At 40.7% G+C, this 17,471-nt stretch overlaps 1 protein-coding gene across 1 annotated transcript in view; it reads right to left on the bottom strand.

The window, feature by feature from the left end:
* kcnk9 (potassium channel, subfamily K, member 9) overlaps nucleotides 1-17,471 on the bottom strand; it is a 49,849-nt gene extending 32,378 nt beyond the window's left edge. Inside the window, exon 1 of the mRNA XM_086280551.1 lies at nucleotides 15,961-17,471. Coding sequence (XP_086136677.1) covers nucleotides 15,961-16,546 — 586 coding nt within the window. The 5' untranslated portion in view covers nucleotides 16,547-17,471. The remainder of the gene's footprint in view (nucleotides 1-15,960) is intronic.

The raw sequence follows: 17,471 nt of genomic DNA, 5'->3' as shown, positions 1-17,471 counted from the left end.
GCCGGGGATTCCCATGATGCATTGAGCTTTTCCTTTCCAGTCACCTTTCTCACTCACTATGTGTTAATAGACCTCTCTGCATTGAATCATATCTGTTATTAACCTCTGTCTTTCTTCCACAGCAAATCTGTTATCCTGTCTTTCTTCTCTCGCCCCAACTGGTCGCAGCAGATAGCCCCGCCCCTCCCTGAGCCTGGTTCTGCTGGAGGTTTCTTCCTGTTAAAAGGGAGTTTTTCCTTCCCACTGTCGCCAAAGTGCTTGCTCATAGGGGGTCATATGATTGTTGGGTTTTTCTCTGTATCTATGAAGCGCCTTGAGGCGACTTTTGTTGTGATTTGGCGCTATATAAATAAAACTGAATTGAATTGAATTGAATAGATGGGCTGGACTGGGTACTTCAGAAACAATCTACTGGGATTTTCCCACAGAACCATCTCTAGGGTTTACAGAGAATGGTCTGAAAAAGAGAAAATATCCACTGAGCAGGGTGAAAATGTCTTGCTGATGCCAGACTGCTCTGAGCTGATAAGAAAGCAACAGGAACTGAAATTACCACTCATTACATCAAAGACAGAGTATTTCTAAATGCACGTGTTAAACCTTAAAGCATTTGGCCAACAGCAGCAGAAGACCACATCCGGTGCCACTCCTCTCAGCTACAGGAAATTTACACCACAGTTCACATGGCCCCATCAAAAATTGGACAATAGAAGATTGGAAAATCTTTGCTCGTTCTGATGAGTCTCGATTCTTACTGTGACATTCAGTCGGTAAGGTCAGAATTTGGCTTAAATAATATGGAAGCATGGTGCTGGTGTAATGCCATGGCAGACCTTTTCCTGGCACGCTTTGACCCCTTAGTAGAAACTGAGCATTGTTCATGTTCATCCATTTATACCGACAGTGTAGACATCGTCTGACGGCTGATTCCAGCTGGATAACACAGCGTATCGCAAATCTTGAATCACCTCAAACTGGTTTCTTGAACAGGACAATGAGTTACATGAGTTTATATTTGTATGTAGGTCAGAATATGCACACATTTCTTCTGATCTAGGAAAAGCAGGCTTAAAGCGAGAGCGAAAGGAGCTAAGATGGCTTGTTTCAGACGGAGGATGACCTGAGGGGGCTGCACCAAGGCCCGGTAAAAGGTAAACAACAAAAAAACTGTGACTCATACAAAGTATGAAAAATTGGAGCAGGGATGAACATGAGTCCAGATTGCATATTGAAGTGATGTGAATTTTAAACAGAGTTCATTCAGTTCTGTTTTATAAGGACGTATGAGACAAACACTCACAAGAAGCGTGAACTCCATTTTTCCACAAAACAACATTACATGTTTTGCCATGTTTGACATGTTTTTGGAATGATAGAAGACACCATTTTCCTTATAATGTTGCTCAAATGTACCACATTTACATAGAGGCGCTCTATCAATGAGGTGTTCATAGAAAATTTGCCTGAAATGCCAGCCGTTTCTATGGGACGCACTCACGTTTCTTCATGCGGCTGACTGGATTGTAAGGCCGACCACCTGCATGCATAATTTTTCGGCGCTCTCTAAAAGTGTGCATTGCATAATCAGTGCAGCACCGTGTTAATTCCTTTTCATTGTTAAATTAAAGTAGTATGACCTTGTCCTACAATTCAGAGCAAAATAAGTTCACATGCACCCACACTGTTTGTGGTTTATAATGCAGGCGATACTGTGAGAATTAGAGCCCACGCCACGCTGCTTTATTTGTTTTTTCCAACCTATGTAACTCTACTGTCACTGTGCTTTTACACTGTATTTGTATTTCACCCTCTGGGGGTCCCACATTTAGTATCAGAGGCACTACTCGTGTATCAAAAACACTAGCGGACCACACACTGTGCGCAAGCCACCGACGCCGATTTCATGCTGCTGTTCCGTGGCAATAACTCATACGGGAGACCACACACTCCCACTCTTTCTACAGATGGAATAAAGTGGTTGTGATAAGACCGTGTGGGAGTGTATTACAGTGCAGAGCAGCATAGTGAAGATGACTGTCAGGGTCCAGCGGGAGAGAATTAACAGCAGGTGGAGTAGCATTGGTCATCGGCGCTCTCAATGTATGTGCTGAGAAATTACATAAAATACCTGTGCAGTGTTATACGCAGGCCCTTTATAGGAATTACATGTCAGAGACTTCAGGGACATAACAATAAGATGAAAAGTAAACGTTCTTTGTGTCTGAGCTGCAAGCAGGAACACCCAGCAGTTTGGCAGCTGTATAGTATGCCATGCTGACTCACAGCCCGGGACGGCCATAGTGGATCAAAATGCAACCAGCAGCCAAAGGATGACGTGAGCTAAATGTCAGATCTTTGTTGCACAGTCCACTTTAATCCCAGACTGCTGGGAAATACGACTTGGATTCAGGTGATGACGTTCACAGGAAGCTCTCAGTGTAACACACTTTAGGACAGAAAACGTTTTGGATAACTCCTACTGACCATCCCACAGATTTCCTGTGCACGCTCATTTGTTGCTACTGAAATGCTCATCATTTTCAAAGGGTTCGACAACACTCTGGTGATTCAGCATGAAGGAAGAATGCGACAGCAGTAACGTGCGACCTGTTGTGTTGTAGAATCACAAATCAGATAAACATATGTGACTTGCAAATTCACTTGAACACCAGTTCAAGTTGGAAAAAAAAAACACCTTGGAAGGTCGAACAGAACTTGTAACATTGTATTAAGCTATAAGTGTTGGTTACAGTGTGTAGCGCAACCTAGATTAGTTATTGATAGCAAGTCAACAAGCCAGGTAATGTGATCATTTGGGTGGAGACAACTGTTAACCTGCAGCTTAAACAGACAATAACATCTTGTTTTATTAAACCTATAGCAGCATAAAAAAACCCCAGAACACATCGTCTTTGTTCTGATGTATCCACAGAGGCCCAAGCATGTACCGGTTATTTGCTTTTTGATGCTGTTGAGTTGGGGTTCTTTGGGGATTCACGTGCTTTTGGAAAGAGCTAAAAGTCGCCATTTTTGTGCCAGTTTTCAGTTTTTGGGATTGTCTCCATGTGTCAGCTCCAGATTTTATTGACAGGGAGCACATAAATGCACAGACAAAATTCATTGTAATGTTACAGCATGCTGACAGGCCAACGACTGCAAACACAGAAGCTCTTCAGTGAGTACCAGCTTACTCTTAGATTAATTTTTAAACAAGTAGTTGCTTTGAGTTACTAAAATGTTTATCAGTTGCAGATATTTCCTGTATTGTGTCAAATCTCTGTTTTCTGGCCAGACATGCTGGGCTCCTTCAGGCCTCACTGTCACCTCACTGAGTGTTGGCTCTCTTCTACAGCAAATCTGTTATCCTGTCTTCCTTCTCTCTCCCCAACCGGTCGCAGCAGATGGCCCCGCCCCTCCCTGAGCCTGGTTCTGCCGGAGGTTTCTTCCTGTTAAAAGGGAGTTTTTCCTTCTCACTCTCACCAAAGTGCTTGCTCATAGGGGGTCATATGATTGTTGAGTTTTTCTCTGTATCTATGAAGCTCCTTGAGGCAACTTTTGTTGTGATTTGGCGCTATATAAATAAAATTGAATTGAATTGAATAAATGGGCTGGACTGGGTACTTCAGAAACAATCTACTGGGATTTTCCCACAGAAGCATCTCTAGGGTTTACAGAGAATGGTCTGAAAAAGAGAAAATTGTGGGAGAAAATCCCACAATATTATTGTGGGATTTACCTTACAATATAAAGTGCCTTGAGGTGACTGTTGTTGTGATTGGCACTGTATAAATAGATTAAATTGAATTGTTGGCAGACAACTATCAGATTTTTGATGTTCACTTCTGCTTACAGCCACGATGCTCATGAGTCAGAAGGCAGAAGTATTTCAAGTTTTGAAGTTGTACTGATTATCTATTGAGAGGCATTCCTCATATATTAAACAGCACGAAGCATCAATTTAAATGTCCCACAGTTTGTTCTTGTGCCAACAGATGATACAGTGTGGTCTCTCTTGAAACCTTTAACTTTGATTTGTCTTTGTAACTTGCTGTATGTGACATAACCCAGAATTAATGCTTGAAGAAATACTGACCTGTGGTTATGCATCTCCTCAAAGTCATAATATACCGCATTGATATTATTTTGTATAATTTATAAGCAAACCCCACTGCAGTTTAGTTATGTTATATAAAAAGTTAAGTAATATATGTATTGAAGTTGGCATTCGATCCTGGAGTCTTATGTGAGGATGGTAAAAGGTCCTGTGCATATTTATTAATCCCGGTGTAACAAGAGCAAACACGTGGGATTTTTTGGTTTGTTTGATTGTTTTTGGTCATTTTTGACAAACAACTGGAATTTCATATTAACCCCACACATATGAGAAGAAAGTAAAAGCCGTGTTTGTTAAACTTTATATACCAGCTACATTTTCCCATTTTCATTCAGCATGGCTCCTCTTGTAAGCTGCCTAAGAAGGACACCACCTGGACTCAGTGCCCCTCTGCAACAAAGAGGCACTACGGTTCATCAAGCAACAGCTCACCGAACCACACTCGAGTCTGAGTGAGGCGCTCTGCGCTCTGTTTCGTCAGTGCTGGAGTGGAACAACCAGTCATCGCAACACCGAGAGACTCTGGCTGTGAGAGCAGGGCTCCCTCCCTGGGGGATGTGAACACACACACACACACATATATATATATATCTAGGTTTCTCTCTTCACACAATGAGAACATGCTTATAAAATGCTGTCCACATGCACTGACAGTGTTGTGATGGATGAAATCAGTGGTTTAATGGGGAGAAAGAACAGCACAGGGCACTGAAGCTTGAAATAGAATCTGTTCTGCTTGTTTTTCTCAGACTACCTACGTTTCATAGCTTCTTCTGCTGCTGCTGTAGCTAGATGTTGCTTACCTCAGCCGCAAGCTTATTGCTCTTGTGAGGTAGATATCTCTTTGGAAGAACTAAAAGCACAAAGTCAGCAATTACAACAGCATCTTGCATAGTTCTTTAAATAAGACTACAATACTGTAGCATCAGGAGTAAATTATGTGATTTATCTTAGGTTTTTGTTTTTTTTCCATCCATCCACAATCAGGATACCAGTTTGCACTGGTACCATGCATTAGTAAACTTCAGGAACATCCGGTTTTTAATCAATTTCACCTGCTCTGGATATGAGGGAAAGGGACAACAGATGCACTGCTATATCACAGATGCACTGCAATATAGCCCCCCCCCCCCCAAAAGGGAATGGTTTTGCAGGTGTGACCACAGATCTTTAGTTTCTCTCCTTAGATCTCTGAGTCTTTGTCACTGCTGGAAACAATGTGTTAGGTAAGTCCAAAATATGAATCTCAAATTCTTGACTCACAATTGGGAGACACGTAGATTAAACCACCTCTATCCAGACTCTAAATGTAGCTTTTTGTTACGTTTGTTAACCTGGAAACACACCACCTTCTTATTAGCTCTGCTCACCTTAGCAAAACAGCCTTACCGTCCATGAAATTTCATCATACAATTGTGGAAATGAATCCAATTGGACCAGAAAGACCCCTACACAGGCATGCACCAAGTCATGCTTGACAAAAGCACAGATAGCTTCACTTTTATCTTTAGTGCATCATTGAGGTTATTTTGATAGACATTAGAAAATCTCTCTTCAGCGACTGAGAAAATTCTGCTGTTATCACAGGCTGAGAAGCACTTCTTACAAATAAGCAGACTGGGCATGTTACACTCCTTTATATCTTTTTATTTATCTATTTATTTATTTTTAGGATGAAGTCACAGGGCCAAACTGGGCTGCACAGAGGGACCTCATGCAAACAGTTTACCCTCTGAGCGTTGAAAACAGACCAACCGGCTCCGGAGTGAGTGACTCCCACAGTGAGCATCAGCACCACAGAAACACATTCCCATCGATCTGTGTGGAGACCTCCATCAAGCTCCCGGTAGGACACTCTAGCAAAGTGAAAATAATCTACTTGCTACAAAGTGCAGCTAGGGTAAGCGGCTCAAGTTATTTTTCAGTGAGAAGTCAGACACTATATTAACAACTTTCTTGTTTTCAGAGGAGCGGCAAGTATAAATTCTGCCAACATAATAAGGAATTACAGCTATCAGCTGCCAAACAGACTGGCTGTAATTCACAGCATCGTTTTGATCATGCATACTGGGGATGAAAAAAAGTATCAAGTGAGAAAACCTCAGAGGACATTAGAACTTGCTGGATGTACCCAGGTAACGTAACGCTGTAGCCAAGGGGATAACAACAGAAGAATCATGTAGCAAAAGCCTTGCTCGTTCTTTAGATCAGTGTTTTTCAATTAAAATACTATAAAAAAAAAAACTTCAAAGAAAAAAATCTGTACATTGTTACTTCACATTCCAGATGCAAATGCTACATTATTTCTTACAAATATGAGAGGATCGTCTCATTGAACTCAGCATCGTACATTTAAATATTCTGTGCCCGTGTTATGACATTGGTGACATGGGAAACGCTGATAGTCATTTTAAACATTTTACAGGTGATGAAGTAACACATAGCATTTGTTTGTGTGTGTGTGGTTGGAGGGGGGTGTAAATAAGTATTGAACATGTCACCAATTTTCTAAGTAAATATATTTATAAAGGTGCTATTGACATGAAATTCTCACCAGATGTCTGTAACAACCCATCAGATCCACACATGCACCTGAGCCCAAAGACTTAAGCCAGGTATAAAGACATAAAGGAGTCCAACCTGGAACCAGCAAGGTGTACCTAATAAACATGATGTGAGTTTATGAACATCTCCATTATCTAGTTTTTTTATTGTTTGCAACTTTTTTTGTTGCAGCAAGTGCAATGTTTATCAAGTTTATCACCTCAGTTTAATCCGGTCTTTAAGCGATGACGTATGAATCCTGCTTCCGGGTCCAAACTACTCTGCGTTTATCAAGGCTGTTGTGTTTCTAACATGTTTTAATGCTTTGTATCTTGTTCTGTTTAATCTTAACAAGCCCCTAAAAAACGCAGTGATCACTGTCGGCCTCTCTCGGTTTTTATTACCATTGTTTATTTTAAAGCTCATTTTTAGGACCTGACAATGTAACTACGGCCCAGCCCATGCAGCAGTATATTAAAGTTAGGTTGAAACCAAGCACACCATTGTTTTTCTTGTGACATTACCAATAAGTTTGATGTGTCACATGGCCCTCTTCCTATTGAAAAAACAAAAGTTGTATCCCAGATGGCCGACTTCTAAATGGCCACCGTGGTCACCACCCATCTTGAGGAGTTTGCCCCCTCACGTATACTAATGTGCCACAAAAAGGACTTTAATATCACCAACCATTCCCATGTTATTACGGTGTATCCATATAAATGGCCCACCCTGTATATCAGAGTCTGAGGTGTGTGTTCTCAAACAAAATTACAGGGGAAAAAGTAGACCCGATTGCAGGCAGTAATCATTTGTCTGTGCAATATTTTGTGCCAGTCGTTGACACATTTTAGTTAAAATTCTTAAGATGAAACCAACTTCGAGCTGAACCTCGTGGTTCAGGAAAAAGGTCTAAAAAATATCCACTAACACACGTCACAATGATTACTTATAGGACTGGGAAGATTTAGTACATTTTTACAGAATAGAAATGTGGTTATTTTTATTCCATTGCTTCTTAAATGATCTGAGAAGTGAGCTTTAGGTTAAAAAATGAATTAGTCAGTTGTTTGGATTGATGACAACTAAAGTCTTGCCAAATCAGTAAAAAAAAACAACACTATGGCATTTTTAATTTAAGCCTTTATTCATATCCTTAATTGTACCATAATGTGCTATTAATCATTATAAATGTGCTGCTCAGTGTCTTGTATTATTAATGAGCAAATCACCTGGATTTAAAATACACTGTATACTCCATCATGCACTGCTTGAGAGAGGAAATCATCTAATCCGGTGTCCTTGATTTATGTGTCTATGCAAAGTAATGTGAAAGTCGTGGTTTTCCAGCTCATAACGGCATCAAGAAAATTCATATAAGACTCTGTGTTTATTTTACCTGCACAGCATGAGGTGCAGTAACTGCTGCACCACTGCCAGCCAAGAAAAGCAAAGTTGAACAGTGATGTAAAATATACATTGTATGTCCAGCTCTCCTATCAGTCCTTGAGGTGCATACAGATTGTCCATGTTGGACAACTGAATCTGTATTTAGCTCTTACTGGACTGACCCTCCAGCCCATCTCACACACACACAAACACACAACAATCACTGTCTGCATGCTTCACTTTGCCAGGACTCTACCTAACAATTCCTGTCAAGATTACAGTGTTTATTATCAAACCAGAGGATGACGAGCAAAACGCTGTTTTTAGCAGCTTGTAGCCCGACTGCAGTATCACACCAATCAGAGGACGTGCATTCTATGTAAATGGATCCTAACACATCTGCATATTGCATGTCAATCACATGTAATATGCCTTTCTCGCCCAAGCATATACCATCTATATAAGTCATACACACCATGACCAATAACACCTCAGCTTATTCAGTAAAAACAGTATGACTTATATTGACAATCAGTTAATATTTACACACTACTTTTCTACCATTAGATCATTTATAGATATTATAAAAACCTTACAGTCCATAAAGACTTGTTTTAAACAGGTGGCCTCATAAAGTACTCTCTCTGAGTGGACTGCTACATAAACCGGCCTCAGTAAGTGAGCACAGGTTCACAAAGCCTGCAAGAAGACGTGTGCTGGAAGTGCCAGTTGCTTTGCAGTGTAATGGAAACTGTGACTGGCACAATAGCTCCAACAGAGATGCAGCATCTGACTCATCTTCACAAAGAGCTTTCATTAGAAAGGACGGGTGATGAATTTATCTACGAGGACACCACTCACTTATGGAGCACTACAAAATAAAAGCATTTCACTTTACTTTTCTGAAAATAGGCTTTCACAGTTTCACTATTGAATCATGTTAAGTTATTCACCTTAGGTTTCCTCTAGCCTTGTATCTCTGTGGACAATAACGATAATAACGTGTTACTACAGAGTACTTCTCAGCTGCAACGGTCAACATTTGTAAGTTACTGGTGCTACACAAAACTGTATTTAAGGTGAAAAGGGTTAGCACTGGGGAAAAACCCACAAACCTGTAAACACTGACTTCCTGCTCGACACTAGACAGCAGTGTTTGAGCGCAGCTAGTCCATGAAGCCGCTGGAGGTTTTTTCATAGCTAAACTTGTCTGTAGCGCAGGGTACTACTATACTGTGTAGCCCTGGCAGGCCTAAACACCTAGAGCACAACATAGAGCTTTTACAGAAGCTGTGTGTTATGCTAACTAATAAAGGTTATGAGTCTACTCTTCCTGTTAGCCATTTTATACAAATAAAAGCAGTTAAATAATCTAAAGAAGGAATAAAAATCTATCCCAGATGAGCCACCACATTAATTATTACTGTTTCATCTGTTTAGTTTTTATACATGCATTTAGGTTTGCTAATTATAGATTTAAGCTAAAGCATCGTTGGATGTGGAAATTTCTGCTAGCATGCTTGTTCTACTAGCTCAATTTATTTTTTTAAATCAACTTAAAGGAGGAATAGCTTTATTTGTTTATCATGCTGATCTCTGACTATAATGTAGGATAAAGCTAAAAGACTCATTGGTCTAGATGCTTGTCTTTGATTAGCTCGTGCTAATCAAATTTGATTAACTCATGCTAATCATCTGCTGTCATGCTAATTGCTAATATGTTACTCTGATTTCGTCATTATTTTCTCTTACATTTGGCTGATATTGTTTATGTAATATGAATTGTAGTTTTGATGGTTCAAACTGTAAAAGAGGAGATTGAAAAATCTTTAATTTGAGGTATAAGACCTTATTTTATATTCGATTATAAAGCATTATGTTTTTGTTTGAAATGTAATTAGGGTTTAAAGTGGTGCTCACACTGATAAACCTTTATTAGACTGGGTGTCATGGAACACTTTGATAATGTTTTGGCACATCATAACAACACAGTGAATAATTACACCATATGTGAAACATTAATATTGACAAGAATTTTGTCACAGTTTGAGTCACTGTCCAAAAATATAACTGGTGACAGTTTTCAGTCATACCCTGAACTGTTCATATCCACTGTATAGACAAATGTTGATATTTCCAGACATTTGGCAGAGATGACTTTCACCTTTTAAGCTGTCTTTAGTCTCCTGGCAACATGAGGCAGGTGTATAAGCTCACCATAGCACGCTGTTGTTGCTCTTCTCCCTCTGAGCAGAGTTTCGGCGAGAACACTTTGCGCTCGCCACATGCTGTCATCACATTTGGAGCAATTAATCATGAGAAATAAATAGAGTGAACTTGCAGGCCGGTCTGAATCGAGGGGTGCTGTGCAGAGTGCTTACAGCTTCATCCTGGCAGCCGAGATGGGCCCCTCAAGACAGCTGCTCTGACAGTCAAGTCAATTCAGTTTTATTTATAAACCTGCAAATCATGACAAAAGTCATCTCAGGGCCTTTATACATACTAAGGCTGAGACCTGCACTAATATCATCACAGCTAGGCTCCAGTTTCAGGCCTCTGGCCTTTTCTCTCATGATCAGGAGTATGATGGTAATAAAAATTAGCTTCTGATCACGACTTGCACTATAACTTTTCCTGGGCCTAAGGCACGCCCAGGTGAGGCTTCCAGATGTAGATGATAGACCAGATTTTAAAAAAAATCATCTGTAAGTATATTAAGTATACATCCTTAATTTAAAGTGCAGCCCTGACATTCAGGGTTTTTCATCCTGCAGCTCTCCCTGTTATTACCACAATTACTATCTCCAACTCCTGTTACCACTGCTGCTGTTACAGTAAAGAATTTTCAGTAGCATTTGAACTGAACTGTATTCACACTGGTCATACATTGAAAAGAATCATTTCCAGTGTTAACTCTATTAAAAACTGTATCTATTCAGTTTTGACCCTATAACTCCAAGTATATCATATTTGATACCTGAGTTTTTAGACCTCTACAGCATCTATCCTAACAGGCTTATATGTTTTTGATACAAAAATGATACAAATTAAAACTTATACAATCAATTTCCCTCTTTTTCGTTTTATGAAAGGTTCAGTAACCTGGGAATTGGCAATTTATCTCAATTTATCTCAGGAAGTTATTTTTAACATAAAATCCAAACAAAGTGAGAAGGTTAATTGCTTTGGTTTCTTTGCAGTGGCTCTCCCACAGCTTGTTTGTTCGCTCATGTTAACCAAAACACTTTTTTTTCTAAATGATGATCAATACTGAAGTAATTCTTTTCCTTTAAAACAAGATTTTTCTTTAAAAAAAAAAAAACTAAATTAAATTACTACATTATTTTGGGATTTATGTAGTAAATACAATATATAATTTTATATAATATTTATTCACTTCACTTTATGGGTGATTCTTTTACTTTATCACCAATGAGTATGTGATGCAGTTGGACTCATGGGGTATGCATCGATATTAATAGAAAGATCTTTAAAGATTTATAGTGAGCCAATGATGAATGTACTTGGCTGAATGCTGGCAGGTTTTACAGTAAGATGGTAACCTGTCTTATCGATACGGTCATGTGATATTCGGTGTATAGTGTGTGTTTTATACCCCTGTATATGTACATAACCAAGAAAAACAACGTGTAGTACCACATATCTTAATAGAGATCTTTGTGCCTCACTTGTATAGTCCCTCGTGTTCACACTGAATTTAATTAGCTTCCACAAACAGCTCATAGTTGACACAGCCCAAATTGGTCCCTTATCTTTGCAGCAGTTTCATTTCACACAAAACTACTTCCACTTTTAGCGGCTGAAATAATGACTGGAAAAACAAAACGGGTTTCATTATTTCTGAGAACAGGTAGGAGTGTAAGAATTAAAGTTCCCACTGTCAGATGAATGTTATTTTTGAGCGTGCCATCCAATCATTGAGCGAACTCATCAAATCAGAGAGAGAAAAGAAAAATCAAAGCTCCACTGCCTAAAGGCACAAACGGCTGGGTCAAATACAACCCACAAGTAAGATTTAACCTACTTGGAGTGTCAGATGAAACCTTATGAAGTCTGAAGTGGCTGGAAAATCACCAAAAAAAGATATCAAACTCACATCAAGACACTTTTCTGTGATTGCCTTGACTTTCCAGTTGTACAGTGTCCCCAAGGCACCAAGAAAATAAATGCCATCTGACTAAAACCTACTGTAATATCATTGAGAGTATTGAACATATCAAACTCACTGAACTTCGCTATGACCAGGTGACGGTTTCATCTAATGAAAACTGTCTTTGTCCATTTTGTCCAGTCTGTGCTTCATCGTTGTTTTTTGTTTTGTTTTTTCTCAGAGAAGAAGAAGAACTCTCTTGCTTGATGAAAAAGCAAAGTTTGGTGATCTTGCAGGCTTGTGCTCTAAGGCACAGAGTCGTTTGCTTTCAGGTCAGATGTGCATTTTAGGAGCATTCAATCATTGGGTGGATGACTAATTTCTAACATAAAAAATTTGGTGGTTTTCAGTAAATCAGATGGATTTGTGCATTTGTTTTTGGACCGTTTTTAACTCTGGATTGAGACATATTTGACACAAAAACAAACACTAACATGGCAACCCCAGAGTGGAGCTCTGTGGCACAGAGAGATCAGATATATGACCCTTAGAAATCCTGGAAACAAATTTTAATTACCTTCATTAATTTGACACAAATTTCTTTTAAAAAGGTAAATATCAGGGTACCATGCCAGTAAATACACTATATCATATTAGTTATGTTAATCATTTATATATATTATGCAGTACTGTGAAAAAAGTCTTGGTTCCACCTACATTTTTAAAAATATTTTACTATAAAAATGGGAAATTGGTGCAGTGAGTTATAGCCAACATAAATGCAGATACAGTAGATAAAACAAAAACAGCAAATGTGCAATTCTCACTTGCACTTGAAAGTCGGTCATCTTTATTCTTCAACGCTGCCTCGACTCTCTCAGTCAAGTTTTCCTGTAATTTCTTTAAGTAGCCTTCAAGAATAATTCTCCAGGCCTCTTGAATGACTTTCAAAGCTCTTCTTTGGATGTCGACTGTCTTTTGTTTTTCTTTCAAGAAAACCCACAGTGCTTGAATAATGTTGAGGTGGATCCTCTGTGGAGGTCAATCCAATCCACACTGTTCCCCTGTGTTTTACTGTCCAGGTGTGCTTTTACACCAGTAGTGCAGTTTGGGATGATTGTCATGCTTAAAGTCACTGTTGTACGTGACCTCCTGCTTACATACTGATGAGGGTTTGAATCATCAACGTCAAATTAGGATTCATCAGTCCATGTGACCTGTTGCAGCTGATTTTCTGTTTGGTTCTTATGTAATTTGGCAGACATCACCCTTTTCTCCCTGTTGCCCTTCCTGGGTTTTTGACAGCCACCAGTTCACAGTAGATGAACTGGAGGACCAGATGTATGTGTCAGGTTCTGTGTCAGCTCTTTCATTTAGTTTTTCTGCTTCTTAAGGGCGTGACTTTCAAACACTGTTCATCTGCTGTAGATAATTTTTAGGTCTGATGCTTCTTCTTTTGCCCTTCACTTCTCCAGTTTCTGGTGCAAAAGTACTTTTGTATTCCATTTAAACTGAGTGATCTTTGGCATTTTCTATAGATTCAACAAAAGAAACAGGAGCATGTTATGTACTTTGCTAAGTTGTCTCTTGTGTTCATCTTATAATCAAAAGAAACACTTTGAAAGACCTTCAGAAAGGCTGGAGGACTTAATCTCAAGAGCACTTTCAGAAAGATTCAAGAAGGTCTGACCCCTTGAAAGTAGAACTGTAAAATATGAAAAAGCTTTTGCACAGTACTGCATGAATTTAGAATAGAATAGAATAGAATAGAATATTTACATATGTCATCTAAAGTGCAAATAAATCCAATCTGATTTAAAGAAGCGTTCCAATTCAAAAATGAGTAATATATGGCAATGTGTGAAGTACACATACAGTACTTGTTAGTGAGGTCAGTTTATTGTTGTTTTGTGGTTTATCATGGTGAAAACAACAAAACCATCACAAGACTAACGCGAAACTAATCCTTTAAAATAAAAAAAGGTGGTGGGAGGGGGGGGGGTCTAAAAGAGGAACATTTATCTGTATCCTTCTTTTTTTAAATGTACCTTTAAATGAATAATCAAACTGAAGTCCCGCTGAATGCTCTGTTCGCCTGGTGTTTTACATTAGAGCACCGCAATTATAAGTCAATGCTGATTTTAACGACTTTTTGCAGAACGGCCTGACTGTGTCAGCTTTATGTTTGTGGTGCATTTCTAAAATGAAATGAAGCTCTTGTAATCAATAACTTTTTGGACAGTGTTCTTTTCTCGTCCCTTTCTTTTCTGCAGGCTGATACAATAATATAATTTCCATCCTGCACAAGTGGACTCAAAACAATTGTGTGTCTAATCCCATCCTCTTCCTCAGTTTAACGCGTCACACCAGGAAGTCAACTAAAGGTCAGACCTTCACATGTTGCAAAGGGGGAAAAAGAGAAAGAAAAGTTGGGCTGTCCTCTAAACTATTGGAACTTAAGAGTATGATAACGCATAAAGAGCGCTGTCTCCCACAGAGCTGCAGTAAATGTGGCCACTTCACCCGACGTGAATATTACAATGGCTCTCGTTGTAGCCTGGAAACAAAAGTAGATCCACCTTCACTGCGCCGTGCTGGTGTCTCTTTTAGGTGTTGCCTGGCCAGCTATGAGCCTAGTGCATTAGTCCTCCTCCCCATAAGAAAATCATCTTGAATAACACCATGTCGAGTCTCTGTGACCTCTGCGTAAAAAGAAGTTCGTTTTCGAGTTTCGGACTTTTTACAATCCCAATCTGGGCTGATTAAAAGGTCGGATTTGTTCTATTTTATTATTTTGCTGAGTTCATTTCAATTAATGCAATTAATTACAAGTCGCTTCAATCTGACATTATGGTTAGTATGATTACTAAAATGCATTACTAAAATGCACTCCGACGGTGGAGCGTAAACAAAGACAAACTCTGTTTACCCCTCCTTCCCAGCTTGAAATAAACCTTTATGACGCACATGCGTCAGAGCCAGGGGCGTCAGACTGATGTGATGTATGTTGCATTTTAGGAGACTCATAAAAATAAATGCAAGGAATGGAAGGAAAGTGGGATGGTTTGTGCCCACAGGCGGGCCCTGCAGCTGTCTTTATTTGTAGCCAAGTTGGAGCAAAGTGTTCACTGTCCTTTTTTTGTTCTTGTGGAAAACCATTAAACCTAATGTAAATATAACCACAGGGACAAAACACACAGTTTCTTTTTAAAAGCAGGATCTGAGCAGGATCTCTTGGAGTGACGTCAGGTTTCAGTTGCTGAACTCTCGTCCTGCCTGCGGCTGCACTCAGAGGAACTGTCTCTTTCAGCACCAACACACCGCCCGCTGCTCTTCTTCCAGCCACAGCTTTGTCTCTCCGGCCTCTCAGGATCAGTCTCGGGGTGTCTCACAGCCTGAACTCGATCTGCTCTGTCAGACTTTCCTGGTGACGCATCGTTAAAAGTTCAAATTGTGCAGCTGCACGAAAAGAAATGATGTATGTTTCCACAGTGCACTCGAGCACATCACGCTACGTCATTCTTCCGCGTAATTTAACCTACAGGTGATGTTCAGGAGCTTAAATCTCACGAGGCTGATGACACACAAAGCTCCATTCTCACCGCGCAATTCCCTTTGGAGCAGGGAGCGAGTGCTGCAACATGTTGCTTAAAACTTTACCTACAGACGTGTACTGTAAATATGTTCCTGCTCTCCCCTAATTGTTGCTGACAGCCCGCTTTATCGCCCTAAAAATGTAACTGTCCTCGTCAAAGATCACAGTGAGCCTGTAAAGATTTATACACATGTTAGAGTTTAGGCTTACCTATGGTGGTTATCACCGTGATGGCAAAGTAAAATGACCCTGCGAATTTCCACTGCACCCCGGCTCTGTGGGGCTCAGCCTCCATGATGATGCTCTCCAGTTTGCGGTAATCATCCTCGCTGATGTTATATTTCCCCTGGAGACGCTTCTCCTCGGCTTCCAGCTGCTCTTTTTCACGCATCTCGAAGTCGGACTCCAGGGCGTCAAAGACAGCGGCCCCGACGAGCAGGTATGTAAACGTGCAAATGATCAGGGACAGGGTCCGCACGTTTTGCCGCTTCATGGCCAACAGGAACCGGCGACCGAGGGGCTCATGTCCCCTCGGATTCTCCGGGAAGACGCAGCAAGCGTGGGGATAGCCGTGTGGACAGCGCCTGGAGGCGGAGGCGCGGAAAGGTGCGCTCCGGTGAACGCCGGAGTTGGAGCCCCCCGCCTTGTTGTGATCCCGGTGGCAGAAGCCCAAATCCTGCTCCTGGTTAGTGGAGAGACACAAGAGACTGCTCGAGCGCCTGGACCAGGAGCCTTGCAGCCGAGAGACCCTGCGCAAGACCTGCCCAAACCAAGTCCTCCCGGTGCGCAGTGCCATCAACAAGCTGCTTCCAAGCTCGTCTGTTGCTCTCTGTTCTCTACGTAGGTCGGAATGAACCACAGAAATCAGCACTGACGGATCCTTTCTTTTTCTTTCCTGCTCCAGTCGAACTTTGTCTGTGAGGAGAATTAAAATGTCCTACAGCCGAGCATCTTCCCGCGGGTCTTTAAGTTTCAGCTAAACAACAACCTGTTCATCCTAACATCTCCGGGATATTTTTAGCTGCCATTCTCCACACACGGGAGAAAGAGGAAGACAGAGAAAACAATCAATTTACTGTCCGCGGAACCCTCAGATCTTCCTCGCAAGCGGCGGACATCCTCATCACAAATGTGCTGAGTCGTCCCTAAGATGGGAGGGTCACGGATAAGGAGAGTGGCGGAGAGTTTGGAGTTGTTACTCACACAATGCACATGAAAGATTCACGGCTCCGTATCTGTTGCTTCATCCGCGCCTCAGCTCAACACTTGTTGTTGTTTTAGGAATGGAAAAAAAATCCTAATAACTATCAAAACAGTTTCCATCGGAACGAAAAGTTTCCTTCAAAGGTAAATGTGTTTAGCAGCTGGAGCTGCAGGAAAAAGACACTTTACTCGTGGAATAAACACAGCTGCTCACAGCGCACTCCGTGTCCGCAGTGGCACTCATGCTCTGTTGCGCACACCGCGCTCCAAAGCTCCTCTCCCGATCTGTATGCTCATCACTTTGATTTGGGACGAAAAAAAAGAAAAGAAAGAAAAACCCACATGTGTGTTTTTACTCCTCGTGTCGGGGTTTCTCAGTTCACCGTGCGTGTCACGAGCTGCTTGTATTTTGAAGGCTCCACATTTGATGTCACCACTCACTCCAGACGCTGCTCGGTGGGCGTCGCTCCTCCTTTTCTCAGCGTTTTTCTCTTTTTCCAAGTGTCACGATTCAGCTC

The sequence above is a fragment of the Aulonocara sp. 'chitande type north' Nkhata Bay genome, linkage group LG22, assembly GCF_057382095.1.
Source record: "Aulonocara sp. 'chitande type north' Nkhata Bay isolate Kocher_YH1m ecotype deep benthic linkage group LG22, A_spYH_male_GT1.1, whole genome shotgun sequence".
Lineage (NCBI taxonomy): Eukaryota > Metazoa > Chordata > Actinopteri > Cichliformes > Cichlidae > Aulonocara > Aulonocara sp. 'chitande type north' Nkhata Bay.
Note: the sequence above shows the minus strand (reverse complement) of the source record. Positions and strands in the feature narration are given on the sequence as shown.